The 14600-nt window shown below is 50.2% G+C and overlaps 4 protein-coding genes across 4 annotated transcripts; 2 read left to right on the forward strand and 2 right to left on the reverse strand.

The window, feature by feature from the left end:
• Nucleotides 1-1012: 1012 nt before the first annotated feature.
• Nucleotides 1013-1279, forward strand: TGAM01_v200434 (hypothetical protein; the record flags this gene model as incomplete). Its single annotated transcript, XM_024548559.1, has 1 exon — nt 1013-1279. A coding segment is annotated over one exon (267 nt), but the record flags the coding sequence as incomplete, so codon positions are not given.
• Nucleotides 1280-2372: 1093 nt separating this feature from the next.
• Nucleotides 2373-7526, reverse strand: TGAM01_v200435 (hypothetical protein; the record flags this gene model as incomplete). Its single annotated transcript, XM_018806205.2, has 2 exons — nt 2373-2763; nt 2827-7526. 2 exons carry the CDS (start codon nt 7524-7526, stop codon nt 2373-2375), a joined length of 5091 nt encoding a protein of 1696 aa, XP_018660686.2.
• A 1672-nt stretch (nt 7527-9198) lies between these two features.
• Nucleotides 9199-11386, forward strand: TGAM01_v200436 (hypothetical protein; the record flags this gene model as incomplete). The annotated part of the gene is made up of 3 exons (XM_018806204.1): nt 9199-9231; nt 9305-10679; nt 10782-11386. 3 exons carry the CDS (start codon nt 9199-9201, stop codon nt 11384-11386), a joined length of 2013 nt encoding a protein of 670 aa, XP_018660685.1.
• A 1372-nt stretch (nt 11387-12758) lies between these two features.
• Nucleotides 12759-14016, reverse strand: TGAM01_v200437 (hypothetical protein; the record flags this gene model as incomplete). The annotated part of the gene is made up of 3 exons (XM_018806203.1): nt 12759-13226; nt 13288-13686; nt 13807-14016. The coding sequence occupies 3 exons, from the start codon at nt 14014-14016 to the stop codon at nt 12759-12761; spliced, it is 1077 nt and encodes a 358-aa protein (XP_018660684.1).
• Between the last annotated feature and the right edge of the window lie 584 nt (nt 14017-14600).

Consider the following 14600-nt stretch of genomic DNA (forward strand, 5'->3'; position numbering starts at 1 on the left):
ATCAATCATACAGTGTAGCAGCAACTACTCATTCATTCAATTCAGTAAAAGAGAGAAAAGAGAGGGGGGCTGTTCCAGCAGCAAAGCGTGTGCGTCTGCTCTCAGCCCATTATATAGGCCAGCTCCTCTGTGACACCGACTCTCCTTCCAGCCCCCCAACCACTCTCTACCATCTATCTATGTGGAGAACACAATAAGGGCGTCCGACTTCCGTTGCACCAAAATGGCATCATCGCGATGGGCACGCGAGCACGCAAGAGCTTGGATTGAGGAAACAGAAATATGCGATAAACAAGGTGCTGTGGGATGAGACTCTGTGCAACGGAAAACTAAATTGTCTAAACTGACACGAGCGGCTGTTGCAAAAAAACGCCCGCGAGATCCGTTCTACACACTGTATGCATCCTCACTTTGGTGCATAAATTTTGGTAGGATCTAGAAGAGAAAAAGAGAAAACACCCGCCCGACCCGTAGTTTTGCGTGGTGCGTGTTCTTCTCGTGTTAGCCACGTTATCACTTTAGCATGTGTCAGACACAAACCATCGATGAAAAGTACATAATATCGGCTAATAGTGAGCTGAGGACACAATAGACTTCCAATTCTCTCTCTTCGAGCCGTTTAGTGTGGTGGCAGCGCATCTGACGCAAGAAGCTCGAGACATGACAAAAGACAATCCCCGTGTAACTGTAACCCTCGACTCAGGCTGCTAGAATCCTTCGATCCCCTTCGTCAAAAAATCTTTTGTGCGGCTTCCAACAATAAGCGACGACCCGATACTAGATCCAAAGCCCATGCACCAGCCCAACGCTTATTCCAACGCAGCTTCCGGTCACATGGACCGTGATAACGCCCGAAAAGGGACTTACTGCGCTATCGCTTCCAACTACTGCCAGATAGAAGATAGCACCTAATACTGCGTACTACTAGCAGCAGCAAATCTCTCTAAACCCCTGCGCAAGCGCTCCAAGTTCAGGCAACAACCAAAAAGACCTCCCTCTTTCGCAAGTCGGGGGAAAAAGGAAAATAAAAAAAGACCCTGATTGGAATATTTCCCCCAAACTACTCGATTCGGCATCGCCCACGCTGTGGTTGGTCAACCCGCCTTTTCTTCCCCACGGGACATTCCAGATCCCCTTCTTTTTTTTTCTCACTACGACTTTCCCAAAAGCCCACTTCGATTGCGTGATCCAGACCACCGTAGGCGTGCGTGCAAGTCCGCCTGTTTGCACAAGTCAGAGGAGAGCACTGTATATGCTTCAACGGGGAGGGACTGTATAAGCTAATGGCTTCAATTGCTGCATGTGGGGAACATACGCCAGTAACTCCTTGGTAGTAGTATTAGCTGTAGGAAGTGAGTGAGTAATAGCCAAGTGGCGATACAGAATGCGGCTGACAAACTCTCTTTTCCTCTCTCTTGGCTTCTAGAGAGACTAGAGAGAAGAACAGGGCCCTGGATCCGGGAGATCGAAATAAACCCGCCTCATGCAACGCATATACCGAGTTACTAGTGTTGTCGATCGCCATGGCACAAGGAGGCGCACGCCTGGTCAGGAGTAGTTCAGATGACGACGACTGTTACTGTAGCTGTGGTAGAGCCGCGTATAGTTGAGTACAGTCGAGATACAGAACTCACCGCCAGCTATAGCTCCAGCACGGCATAGTCGGAGAGCGTAGATCAGTTCTAGCCACTTGAATCATGAACCCATCTCGCTAGCAGAGAGATAGTTATCACAATCTTTAGCAACCGTGATGGTCCGTCAGCTCTTACGGCGGCAGCAAATGATCTGCAAGACAGCCCAGACTAAAAGCTTAAGCTACAAGCTTGAGCTACTTCTATCTACTACTAACAGACAACTCAATTATACATACGCTCGACAAAACAAGTACGTGAATTCTTGTAATCATTTTCATATATTCAAACCCAGCGAGCCACTCCCTCAAGCCCTCCATCATCTCCAAAAGGCCGTGCCATCAGAACAAGGTAAAATACAGAGAAAAAAAGTATCCTACAACACAGAATCTACTATATATGTAAACTGATGACAACGATGACGATGATTATGGTCATGGTGATTATAACATCTTTCGCGCCCGTCCAGCCCGCCTGCTCGTCACATTCTTCCCAATTTGACTTCTGCCCTTCTACTCCTCCTCATTCCCCATGGCCCATAAGCTGCGTGTCAAGTGTAAGTTTCCTGTCATCACCTCAGCAACCTTATCAAAAAATGCAAATATCCCAACTCCGTCAAACACCATACATGTTCAATTTCGCCTCGCTCCGTATGATTCCTTTTATGCAAAATCACGCCATCCCTGACATCAACGGCTTCTCTTGCTCCGACTCGCTCTCATCCTTTTGGGCGGAGCCACATCACTGCGTCCGGTAGAATTTCCTGTAGATGAGATGCAGCAGTAGGTTCACATTGAGTTTGAGGGCACCCTCAAACAGCGTCATGAATTGGTGTGCTTCAAACTGTGCTTGAAGCATGTCTTCAATCGGAACTTGCGCAATGGCTCCGGGAATCTGGATATGGCTTCGCGTGCCTTCAATGGAAAACACGCCGACCTGGTCGCATGAGATTGTCACGTCGATCTTGTCCCATTCTCGGTCTGCAGTTCCAGTCCACGCAACTAAAACGCCTTTTTCTGACAATGCTCGTGCACTATATTTGTAGCTTCCGAATTTTGGCACCCGGCCACTGCGTTCAAGCTCTCGCTGGTGATTGTACTGCTTTGTAAAGGGCATAAGGAAACGCTTCCGTCTGTTCAAGTTCATTTGTTAGCTTATAGTTCTTCCAACAATGCTGTCTATAACAGGTACGTACCCTTTCTTGTTCTGGAGTGTCTTCATGGCTTGCTCAATATAGTCATCGTAGCTTTTACGCTGCTGTTCAAGATACTTTGCCTTATCGTTCAAGTTGCCAAGGGTCAGACGCACGCCATCTAGTTCTCGTTGTCTCTGAACTCGTCTACGGCTCTGGGTTCGGATATCACTAGCAATGGCGTTGAGGACGTCTTGGTACTGGTTCTGCTTTGAGATCCTTCCCATCTGCTCTAGGTGCATGATGTTCTCCAACGCCGTTCGCTTTAGGTCGTAGTAGGACATGGTGGTGATGTCAGCCATCTTAGCGTCTGAGTACGCCCCGCGGGAGGTGCTGTTTTGAGGAAATTCTTCTCGCAGCAGCGCCTCCCACTTGTCCTCATCTTCGGGGTTGATTGGCTTCACGAGGATTTCCAACAAGTTGGCGCCGGTTTGCACTCGAATGATGTACAAAACACATCGCTTCGTTTCCATAAACAAAGCTTTGATATCTGCCTCGGGGTCTTCAAGGTCGTGGACCCTGGGGGTCAGGAACATTTGGATATCTGCTGATCCTGCCGCACTCATTTCATTCTCGTTGCTCTTGGCACTACCCAGATCTTGCATGATTTCCCGCAGGACGTCGTCCCGAGTGGGTGACATGACCAGGAGCTCCGCAGCTACAAGATTATGAATGGCAAAGACATCCGACATTTTGACGTACAAGGTAGGCTTGTTTTTCGCGTACAAGTCGTTGAACTCATCAATATCAAATGTCCTCTCGGGGTCAGGCACCGCGATGAGATCATTGGCAATCTGATGCAGCCGTTCCATAGATTCACCGATAAAGGCATTCAGGGGCTGCAGGTAGATATTCTCGCCGCCAAATGGCCGACCAAGTGCAATTTGCCCTACCACCTTGGCCACTTCGCCCAGATTCCGCTTCTGAAGTGGGCTGAGCGACTTGTCAATCACGCCAAAGTTTTCAGGTGCAGTGACGGCGGGTTGGAGGTAGAATTTCCACAGCCAGTGAGACACCATTTGTAACAGGTTTTCTTGCGGCTCGTTGGAAAAGTGCTCGCACAATGCTCGAAACATCTCGCTACAGACAAAACGGAGGCCGTAAGGCATCTTATGCACTTGTTCTTCCAAGGCCAGGAACAGCTGATCGCAAATCTCTCGCAAGTCTCGCAAGTGATCGATGAAGAGGCGGCGCGTCTCAGGATCGCGAATGGCAACTTCACGTGGCACGTCTAATGGTCGATGGTCTGGTCTTCCCGTCCGAAGCTCCTCGTTATTGATTGCCGATCTGTATATTTGCATCGGGTCACTTTCCAGATCAAGAGCTGGGTCATCGATAATGTTGTCGCGAATCATAGGCCCCAGGAGAGATCGAAGATACTTGCGATCCCGCGGAGACCGTGTATAGTTGGCGAGCAGCTTGGTCCAGAAATAATGACCTCGGGAATACTCCACAGCACTTGACGCGCTCTCAACCTCCTCTCTTATTGCTCGAGCTATCAGCTTCAACAGGTAGTATTCCTCTCGTCGCTTCTGAGCATAGCCAAAGAGGCTCATCATAAGAAGCTCAATGCGTCTAGTTTCCTTCTCGGCCGTCCCCTGCACGCGGATATGTTTGAATAGTCGGGCGAGATATTGGGGCTGCGTCTGAAGGCTGAAGAAGAGTTGCTGGTACGATTCCAACTTCTTCCTGGAGCTTTTATTGAGAGCTTTCAGGTCAAATGAATTCGCCGACGCAATAGTTGAGTTGGCCAACAGGCCCATGGAGTGCCCGCCAAAGGTGTGCTGGTGACGCACGACTTCATCAAGCGTGATCTTGTTCTTGACCAGCAGCGCAATTTTGATATCCAGCTGATCAATGTACTGTTCCAGCATCTCGTTCTGTCGTACAGACTGGACTACCGTTTTTCGCATCCGCTCAAACTCGACTTCTTCGTTGAAGTCAAAATCACTGTCGTTCAGCAGATGCACAAAGTTCTTGACGGCGCTGACAGGTGGGTTTTTGCCCGTGGTAAGGCTCTTGTACGCCTCGCCCTGCACCTTGGCACGCATAAAGCTCTGAATCTTGATTACCCTTTTCATATTCTCTTCATAGTACCGCATCTTCTCCTCAAACCGGGCTCTAATCAGGAAAGCTTTAGCAGCGGCTTGGCATATGACAATGGAGTCTTCTTCTTCGAGAAGCTCAGTAAGCAGGTCGTCTATTCTTGCGCGCTCCATCATGGCCTTGAGAATAGCTTGAAACTCGGCTGTCTCTGCATCGTGAGATGCCAGTTCATCCAATATATCAGCGTGGTACCCTCGGTACAGACAGCCTCGAATATGCGCTTGAAGTGTTGTAATTGTCGATTCTTCCTGTTCGAGGTGCTGCTGGATGGCAAGGACTCTATTCCTCTCGAACATGGCTCGTATAAGCGCTTGGAGCTCGATAATCTCGGGCTCATTTTCCTTCAAGCCGTCGAGACGAGTCTCAATGTCTCGCCTCACAGCGGCCGCACGCATCGCTGCTTGGAGCTTGCCAATCATGGGTACATGCTCCGCCAGTTCAGCCTTGAGAACCTCTTGCTGATCTCGAGCAGCGCGGCCACGAATCGCACTTTGGAATGACGTCCATACATCACTCAAAGCGTGAAGATCTTGTTGTTGCTGTTCAACTCTGGCCCTAACGAATGCTGCTCGAGCGGCAGATTGCAGCGATGTGAAAACGTCGGTAAATGATTCAAGCTCCTGTTGCTGCCTCTCGATCCTTGCTCGTACCAATGTCGCTCTCACGGCAGCTTGGAGGTCAGCAACCCCCAGAGTATGTTTCTCTAGCTGGCGTACGTCTTTGCTAATCTGGAGACGCTTCAGCATGCCTCGAGCGAGCGCCTGGAGATTCTGCACTTCCACCGTAGCCTTTTCTGTCTCTTGTTGCTGCATATTCTGAGATTTGCGTAGCATAAAGCCCTTGGCCATAGCTTGAATGGCCCTGATGGGAGCATCGCACGTAGCCATGGTAGACTTGAGGCCCTGCATCTCGTGGCGCACTTTTTGTGCCCTAAGCATGCTCTGAAAGGCCAGGATGGCAGGCTCTGCGGCTTTCCTATCTTGATCACTCTTCTTAAGCTTTCTTCGAACAAGGAATCCGCGGACCAGACTCTGGACGAGGATAGCCGATTGCCTCATTTGTAGCCGGTAGTTCATGACTTCACGAGTGAAGCCACCGCGAATTCTTGCTTGTAGGTCGATAAGCCACTCCTCTTGGTCCCAAAAGCCCTGCATCATCTCGCCAAGTTTCAGCCGGAGCAATGCGCCGCGAAGCTGAGCCTGGAAGTCGATTATTACATCTTCGCTTTCTGCCAGTTCGCGGTCAATCCTCTCCTCCTCCGTCTCCTCTGGTTCTGGCTCTGGTTCGGGGACTCCAAAATCAGCCCCCATATTGCCGAAGCTGGGCATATTAACCCCGAGCATGTCCAACCCCTTCTGCATCGCCTCCAGTTCATGGTGTTCAAACTCCAGTTGTCCAATAAGATTACCGATTCGGAAGTCAACAATTCCTTTTCGAAAGAGAAGCCAACTCAAGGCGTGAATACAGTAAATGACTTTGGGGATGTTCTTCTTTTCGTAGAGATCTATAAGCTCAAAACGAAACAGGTCTGGCAGCTCCACCTCGTCCAGGTAACGGAAGAAGATGGCAATGTTGTCGGAATGTCGGAATTGTAGCTTTGGATTCCTGAATATTCGGAAACGCCTATCGGGGTTCAGAGACTCTACCACTTCTGCCAGCGTAACGCCATCTCGCAATGCCTCCTCTAGCTCAACAATGGGCGGAAGAGTTTGCTGGATGACATCCTCGATCCACTCTTTGGCTTCGCCTATGTGGCAGAGATATTCATATGCCGCAAGGAACTGGCGTTGCTTGTCCATCCAGTTACGGCCTTCCCACCCATAGTTTGTCTTGGCGCGGCCACCAGCAGCCTTGTCGGCGCGCTGTAGCCTGCGCCGTCCGCGGAGACCAACTACTTCCTGCGCAGGCGAAGTGATGCTAAAGTCTTCTGCATCTTTAGATTTGGCAAGCTGAGAGAGCGTTCGAAGCTGGCTTGTTGAAGATCGGCCCAGTCGCTCAAGATCCGGCCTCGCTATATGAGCACTGTGAGTGGGAACTGGGGGCGAGAGAGGCGACACGACCTCGTCTTCCGGAATAGAAGGCTCGGCTCGAGGCATATACATTGACTTCGGTCGTGCTGGCAAAGGCCGTGAGGGAGTCGGAGTCGCTGTGGGCGAGGCGAAGCCATCCTGCTGTGACAGCGATAACCGGCCAATGTCTATACTCTGGCCTCTCTCGCGTGGCTTGGAAAGATGAGGTGGCGTCGTTGGGCCTTTGGTGGGAGAAGCAGCTGGAGCTTGCGGTAGAGGGCGAAGCGATTGTCGGATTGAGCCATACGGATTGTCCTGGCCTTTGCTCGAGCTGGGGCCGCTCGCCTCCCCAGTCTCGAAGAATCGTGCTCGTGCTATGACATCGCTCTGGCCGCGTTTATGGCCGGTATGAGATCCGTAAATGCTACTTGCAGAGGTAGACTGGCTGTGGGCGCTGCTTTCGGAGGAGTATGAGTAGCCAGAGGAGGCCGTCGAGGTTGTCGAGTTGTTGCGATTGATGTTGGATGAGGGCGCGGACAGATCAACTGCGTGAGATTGCCGCCGAGGGCTATTTCGATAGGATGACATGATGCTGGTGTTAGTATCTCGCCCAGGCCGGGCTATGGCTGATATAAACGTCTATATGGTATATGCTCCGTTTTGGGTATCAAGGGAAATTCTGCTGAGGCTCTATCAAGTCATCCTTCCTGTGACGGCAGTGGGACGTCTCGAGGTGTAGGGGAAAAAAAAGGAATGCGAGCAGCGACCAGCGGCGCGTGGCAAGGAAGCAGGAGTATCTCTAAGACATGCGCGTGGGGAGAGCGCCTAATTATGCCGAACAACAAGTAAGTGCGGGTTGTGCAGTCAACAAAAGGAGCACGCAAAAGCCGCTCAGCAGGTTGTCAAGGGCTGCGAATGCCGTCACAGATGGATGTTTTCTTTTCTTTATTTTTCTGCTTGGCAAGATTTAGTCACCTGCTAGAGCCGGGAGCGCAGGGGATTACCGCAGCGCGGGGTCTGTGTGCATTAGAGCTGCATTGCCGTTGGGCAGAAGAGATGTAAACAAACAGCCGGGACAACCGCCTAGCAACGATGCGGTTTAGGCCATGTTATTGGCTGCTGCGGGCTAAAATCTCCACTTATTTGGCGATCCAGTGCTGTTCTGAGAGTTGCTGTCTGTCATATTTGCTTGCATGCTTCTGCGGGAAAATCACGATGCAAATCTATCTAAAACTATGGAGCAGGGCCCGTACGCGACGATATGCCACGAGCGAAGCCGAAGCGCTTCCTGTCGTCTGCTTTGATATTGGCATTAAAGGGGTGCAGGAGAAGAAATCATTAGTGCTCCTGAATTTTGAACAGGGTCTTAAATGGTAAGCCGGAATAGCGACGAACACGAAGGATTTCCATTGACCTCGAGCAAGTACTACGCGCAGCCCTCGTACTGTATGTCTTGACAGCGAAATAATCTTCCATCGCAGTATGTGCTTTCGATTCCACACGAATGTTTTGGCGGCGGGTGGAGCGACATAGAAACAGAACGACGTCATTGAGTCGATTTGGTAGCAGCGTCAATAGCGCTACGGAGAAAACCTAGCAAGACGTTGTTTGTCGCCCACCGCGCGAATTTGAGCTAAAGCATACATGTGGTTTGGTAACAACATACGGTGTGTTTCATGTGCTATTGGTCAATATAATGCCGACAAGGTGTACAGTAGCTCGGCCAGTACCTGGATTCTATGGAGTACTGCGCTAAGCAGATTCCGATTTTTAACTAAAGTGCCGCGATTAGAGGCTTTTCTACGAATAAAAGTCGAGGGGAGTTAGAACCAAGAGAACGGTAAAAGAATGAGAGATGAGAGAGAGGGAAAACAAAAAACACTAACTACTATTAAAGACAGGAGTAGTTGGTAATTATATTATAGCATTCTTAATCCAACATAAATGCGCCAGTACACAGAATCAGTAGTAAAATGTATATTTTCAAGCTGCTCTAGGGTAGTAGAAAAGGCACCACGCATACAAGTTGCAGTGGGGCTGTATGAGGTCACTACCGACGCTAACAGCTGGAGCTGGCGACAGCCTCTTCACTCTTTGAAACTTTTGACGCGGCTTCTGGCACTTCACATCTCCGCACTGCCATCGAATTGGACCCACGTCGCCTTTCTCAGCACGGAAGCGGCCTTGATATCTTTGCACCGCTTCGTCAAGTAGACGGCATCGTCACCTCCTGCCAATCTGCGCCACGCCTGTGCCCAACATGTCGGCGAAGCAGCAGAGACCATCCGTTCTGGTACGACTCCTGGCCCCCGACCAAGGGCTCAATTGATGGGCGAATTGCGATGAACTGACAGTGGATGAAACAGGTCACTGATGCGAGAGAGAGGGCGGACCAGCGACGGTCACCGAGACGCCCTGGCACGTCGTCTGGTACCCCTGGACGGACGCCGATGCGGTTCATGACCGTTGACAACATCCTACAGCACAACACCCAGATCCCATCGGGCCAGCCTCGAGAACCGCCCATGCCAACACAGAGGCCACATTCATCCGGCGGCATCGTTCCTAATGTTCGACGCGTATCAACTGGTGGCCTGCCCAGCGTCCCGTCTCGCACAGGCAAACCAATTCCCTCGCGAACGACCAAGATTAGTGAAAAGCTGGTCCTGTTACCTGTCACCGACGAAGGAAACGAAGATGACGAGGAAGTGGAAGGAGAGGTGGCGGCCAACCTGAGATTACAGGACGAGACAGGACGGCCGCTGAGAGACGAGGAGCTGGATGTGCTTCGCAAAAGGGGCGGCATTCGCGGGAAGAGCTATGCAGAACGGCTACCTAAGCTGCAGAGGACAGACAAAGTCAGCCGGCTGACGGCATACTGCACTGCACAAGCATTCAAAACAAAGGAGACGGCAGAGTTCTTGAAGAAGAAGCACGAGGCTAAGACCAAGCTCTACGACGACTGCCTTTACGCCATCTATGCTCTTCCATTGATGAACGGGATCGAAGGTTACAGAGTACGGAGCCGGCCAATACTAAAGACGCCTGGGACGGGGAAAACAGTCCTTGATCTGGAGATTGAGCGTAGCGAACAACGGGACCACCACGAAGGCTACTTTGATCACGACGCCTATACATCCGCCACCGAAGGTTCCGTCAATGGGCAGGAAAGACCCTCTGCCTTTTCAGATCGCCCTTTATCGCCCGATGACGGCCGTTTGTCACCGCAGAGCTCATATCCTCCTGTAGACGATGGTATTTCCTCTCATATGAATCGCCTTGCGCCAGAGGCAAAGAACTTTGCAGAGATGTTCGTTTACTCCTACGGAGTCGTTGTGTTCTGGAATTTTACAGAGCACCAAGAAAAGGATATTCTCGCGGATCTGACCTTTGCCGATGCTGAAGACGGCGTCAATTTGCTCTCAAGACCTCTGGATCAAGGCGACTACGAGACTGAAGAGTTCCACTTTGAATACAGCCCCGACGTGCAGCGGCCGCGGATATTCAACGACATGATCACATTGCTACCCCGATCAGACCACATGATCAAGTTGACTATCAGCCATGCAATTGCTCAGAGTACCAAACTCTGCTTTTTTGAGGAGAGAATGATTGAGACGATGCTTGATGCACAGCATGTGCCTAAGACTCTGGCTCTGACAGGAGAACTGGGCATGACGAGGACCGAGATTGTCAAAATTATCGGTCGACTCTTCAAAAGCCGCGTGGATATTAATTTATGTAAGTATACCTTCCATTCCAGGCTCTCTTTTTGGGATCCTTTTTCATTGCATACGACCGAGTGCGCAGTAATGTTTCCAATGAGCTAACGTTGCATAATAGCATCGAATATTCTCGACGTGCCTAATTTCTTCTGGGATTCGGAGCCAACGCTGCATCCTTTGTACGAAGCCATCCGAGAGTACTTGGAGATTGATCTTCGCATCAAGGTACTCAACGAGCGTTGTCGAGTATTCTTGGACCTGGCCGAGATTCTTTCTGACTCGGATGCTGATGCCAAGATGAGCTACATCACCTGGATCATCATTGCACTCATTGTCCTCAGTATCCTCGTCACAGTTACTGAAGTTGGCCTTCGTTTTGTGATGCTCGAGCGCAGCAAACGCAACGAAGACAACAACAGTAACAACGGCACCAACTGCGCTGGAGCCGATGTGACCTGGAGCACAAACGGCAAGCCGGGCGAGGCTGTGCTCACAACACCGCTACTTGCAGCACCGCCCGCGGCCGGCTTGTCAGTGCCGGTAGATCGAGCTGGGGAGAAGAGACACGCGGCCCTAGCCTCAAGCGACCTCGAGATCCTGGCCCGCGCACTAGGCTTGGAGGGCGATGCTACTCTGGACGACGTTAGACGCGGCATTTGGCACCTGAGACAAAATAGGGATTCAGGTTTACGATACAGTGGTCGGATGGAAGATGTGGATTGATACTATTTCTCATGCATGTTTTGCGAGCTATGGAGGGAATAGGGGGTGCTTATTATTCTTGAGTCTGGAGCGCGGAGCGTTGGGAGCTTGGAAATTCTTCCTTTGGCGTCGTTTTTTTTTTTTTTTTTTTACGTGCCAATGACTGTCTTTTCTTTCCTTTCCAGTTTATAGTCTTATTGGAAGGATGTCGGTATCAGTAATGTAATAGCCTTTCCTCGGACGTCTGCAGTATAACTTAACTCCAGACTTGTTGATAGCGACTGATGGAAAATTCACGGTGTTAGGCTGACTTGTTTAAGCGTTGGCAGCATCTTCATATAAAATAGATCGATTCAAAAGTTTGCCATCTCTGACAATGACTATTGGGCTAGAGGTTTTAAATCGGCACATGTATTCTCTCCGGCCATCAAAATTGACGTCTCCATCTCAGCTCTAAACTAGCACCAAGCTATCAACCACTAGCCCTTTGTCATTAGCTTTAATGCCAGGGGAAAAAAGGGAAAAAAGAAAAAAAAAGTTGGAAAGAAAATCCGACAGAAGAAAACCCACCATCGCACTCAATAGTCGCCGTCCGCCCGACTGCCATCGGCACCAATCTTACGCAAGCGCCAATTCGATAGTCTCGGCTACCAGCAGCCACACTTATGCAGGTTCAAATTATCTGTTGCATAGCAAGCGCCGAAAAGTGGCTCTTCCCGCGCGCCGGATTGCCGGGCTTATCTTCAGCCCTCAGGGGTTGGTTTTAGGGAAATAGAAGAATAGAGACGTAAAGAAATAGCAATGTCTTTGAAGATTGGGGGCTGTGTTATGGCTGAGGCGGGAACAGGATATTACTACTATATTGCTGGTATTGAGTTTTTTTTTTTTTTTTTCAATATACTGCATACTAAAGGTATGGGCAAAGCTATTGTAGTTTATGAGAGAAAAAGGAGCCAGAGGAGGAAATTAAACGTAGAAAGTGAAATAATAAGAAAATTGCCATGCCCCAAGCTATCCTAGAGGCAACTTTTGTCTCACACATAAAAACACCCGCGGATACACGACCCATTGTTGTGTTGCTAGAGTATCATCATCTCCCTAACGCCGTATCCCATCTGATCGTGACAACTTCCGTAGCCCACCAAAATATCTTTCTGAAGCTGCCCATAACCGACAGCAGACAGACAAATGTGAATATTAAAACAAGTGGCTTATTCAGCCATGAGAAGCACCTCTGGTTCGTGGTCAAGTATTAATTGGGTCGAGTTTTTGTCCCTAATACGCCAACCGGCTTTTTTCTTCAAGCATCCATCTTTATAGTATATCATCAAGGGGTTTAAGGAAAAAAAAGGTTATATCAAAATGCTGAGGTTTGTTATGCAGTCAGTAGTCGCTACCTCTGCTCGGTAGGCTTAAAAGAGGCCTCTTGCTGCTGCTGCTTCTTTTTGTTCTTGTTGTCGAGCTCGGCCTTGCTGTAGATGGCAGCTCCCATCATTGTGACGGCCATGCCGGCGCCGTTGAGGAAATCTACACTGACGTTGAATAAGAAAATACCGAGCATGACCGTCAAGCATTGCTTGAGGTTGCCGCAGACGGTCATTGTCAGAGCGCCGGCCAGCTTGTTGGTATTGAAGGATGAGATGTTGAGAAGTAGCGCCAAGAAACCATTACCGGCAAGAGAGGCAGACGCGGGTGCCAGATGAATATCGCCGCTTCTGACGAGTGCGCGGAAGCCTGCAACCTCTCCAGAAGCCGTGGCACAGGCCAGAGCCTGGAGAGCGGCGAGGGGAGACATGCGCATGAGGAACTCGACAGGAGGAAGGGCCAATGATCCGGTCATGAATCGGTTGGTAACAACAGTCTATTTTGTCATGATTAGCCTTGACAAGGTACGGGGGAATGTGGGTAGGTTGTCGAATTACCTTGAGGGCAGCAAGAATGACACCCAAGATGGTGAGGAGGAATCCAGCGTCGGAGAAGCTCATCTCACCGGCGGTGGTCATAGTAGCTCCGATGATCAAAGGAACGAGAGAAAGATACGTCATTGTGCTATATGTTCGGCCATACCACACGCGGAAAATGACAATGGCAAAAATGGGGGTAAGCATGCGCATCGTCTGGTAGAAAGGAACAGAGACCATGGCCAGGGACAGGTTGGAGACGGCAATGTTGGCGGTAAATAGAGCGCTGAAGGCGACGAGGGAAAGGTTTTCGCGACGACCGAGGCGTGAAAGCTTGAAGTAGCCCATTTGCAGCATGGCATATGTTCCCAGACTGGCGAAAGAAGTGTGGAGGAACGTCAGAAGCCAGGGAAAGTGAAACTAAATTCGTATAGACGGATTAGCAACCCATTGAAGAAACGCATGGTATCGTCATATGGTTTGGCGTTGGAAGAACCGCATCGCTGCCTTAAAGTGGCTTATAAAGGTTATAGAACATACCATGCCAAGAACTAGTTTGTTGTATAGAGTAAGAACCAGAGAGAGGAAGAAGTAGGTTCCCAGCCAAGTGAACTTGACGGTGCTAGGTATTGAGTATTCATGATCGAGGTTTTGATTCTGGGAATCGCTTTCGCTCTTTCCAGCTTCAATATCCTTGAAGTCCTGCTCCTCGGGAGTCAGGAGCGCAACGTCCTGTGAGCGCCTAGACATGATGGGCGAGCTGTGTATCGACGTGATCGGGCGTATAAGTCTTGAAAACGAGGCGGCGAGATCTGATATTGGTGTATAAGAGACTCAAACTCCCCTAAGCAAGCATAACTCGCGAAAGCCGAGATGAAGCGAAGTTTGGTCACAGATTGTCGACCGGATCTGGCAAGGACGCAGCCAGAAATGGATACGAAGACGCCGCGCGCGAAGAAGTCGTATATCGTCCGGTTCGTAGACAACGGCGTAACAATGGAAGCAGCAAAAAAACGAGGCAAGCCGCTATTAAAGCCGGAGGATTCCGAGTCTTCAAGACAGGCAATAGACCAGGCGGGGGTGGAGGAGCGAGCGACAATTTGGAGATGCAAAAACAACACGGCGCAGACGCAGTCGTCAAAAGGACACCACGTTGCCTTGTCAGATCTGCAAACGACCAGAAGAAAAAGGCAGCGGATGGGAGGTGGAGGAGGGGAAGAGCGTTCGACAGGAGGAAAATGTGGCGTGGACCTGAGATTGGAGGTTGAAATGGGCGCCGCAGCACGATCAGGAGAAGGGATTGGCTGGGGCACGAATTTAGCACTGGGCCGGCT

Source organism: Trichoderma gamsii, assembly GCF_001481775.2.
Source record: "Trichoderma gamsii strain T6085 chromosome Unknown Scaffold_1.2, whole genome shotgun sequence".
NCBI lineage: Eukaryota > Fungi > Ascomycota > Sordariomycetes > Hypocreales > Hypocreaceae > Trichoderma > Trichoderma gamsii.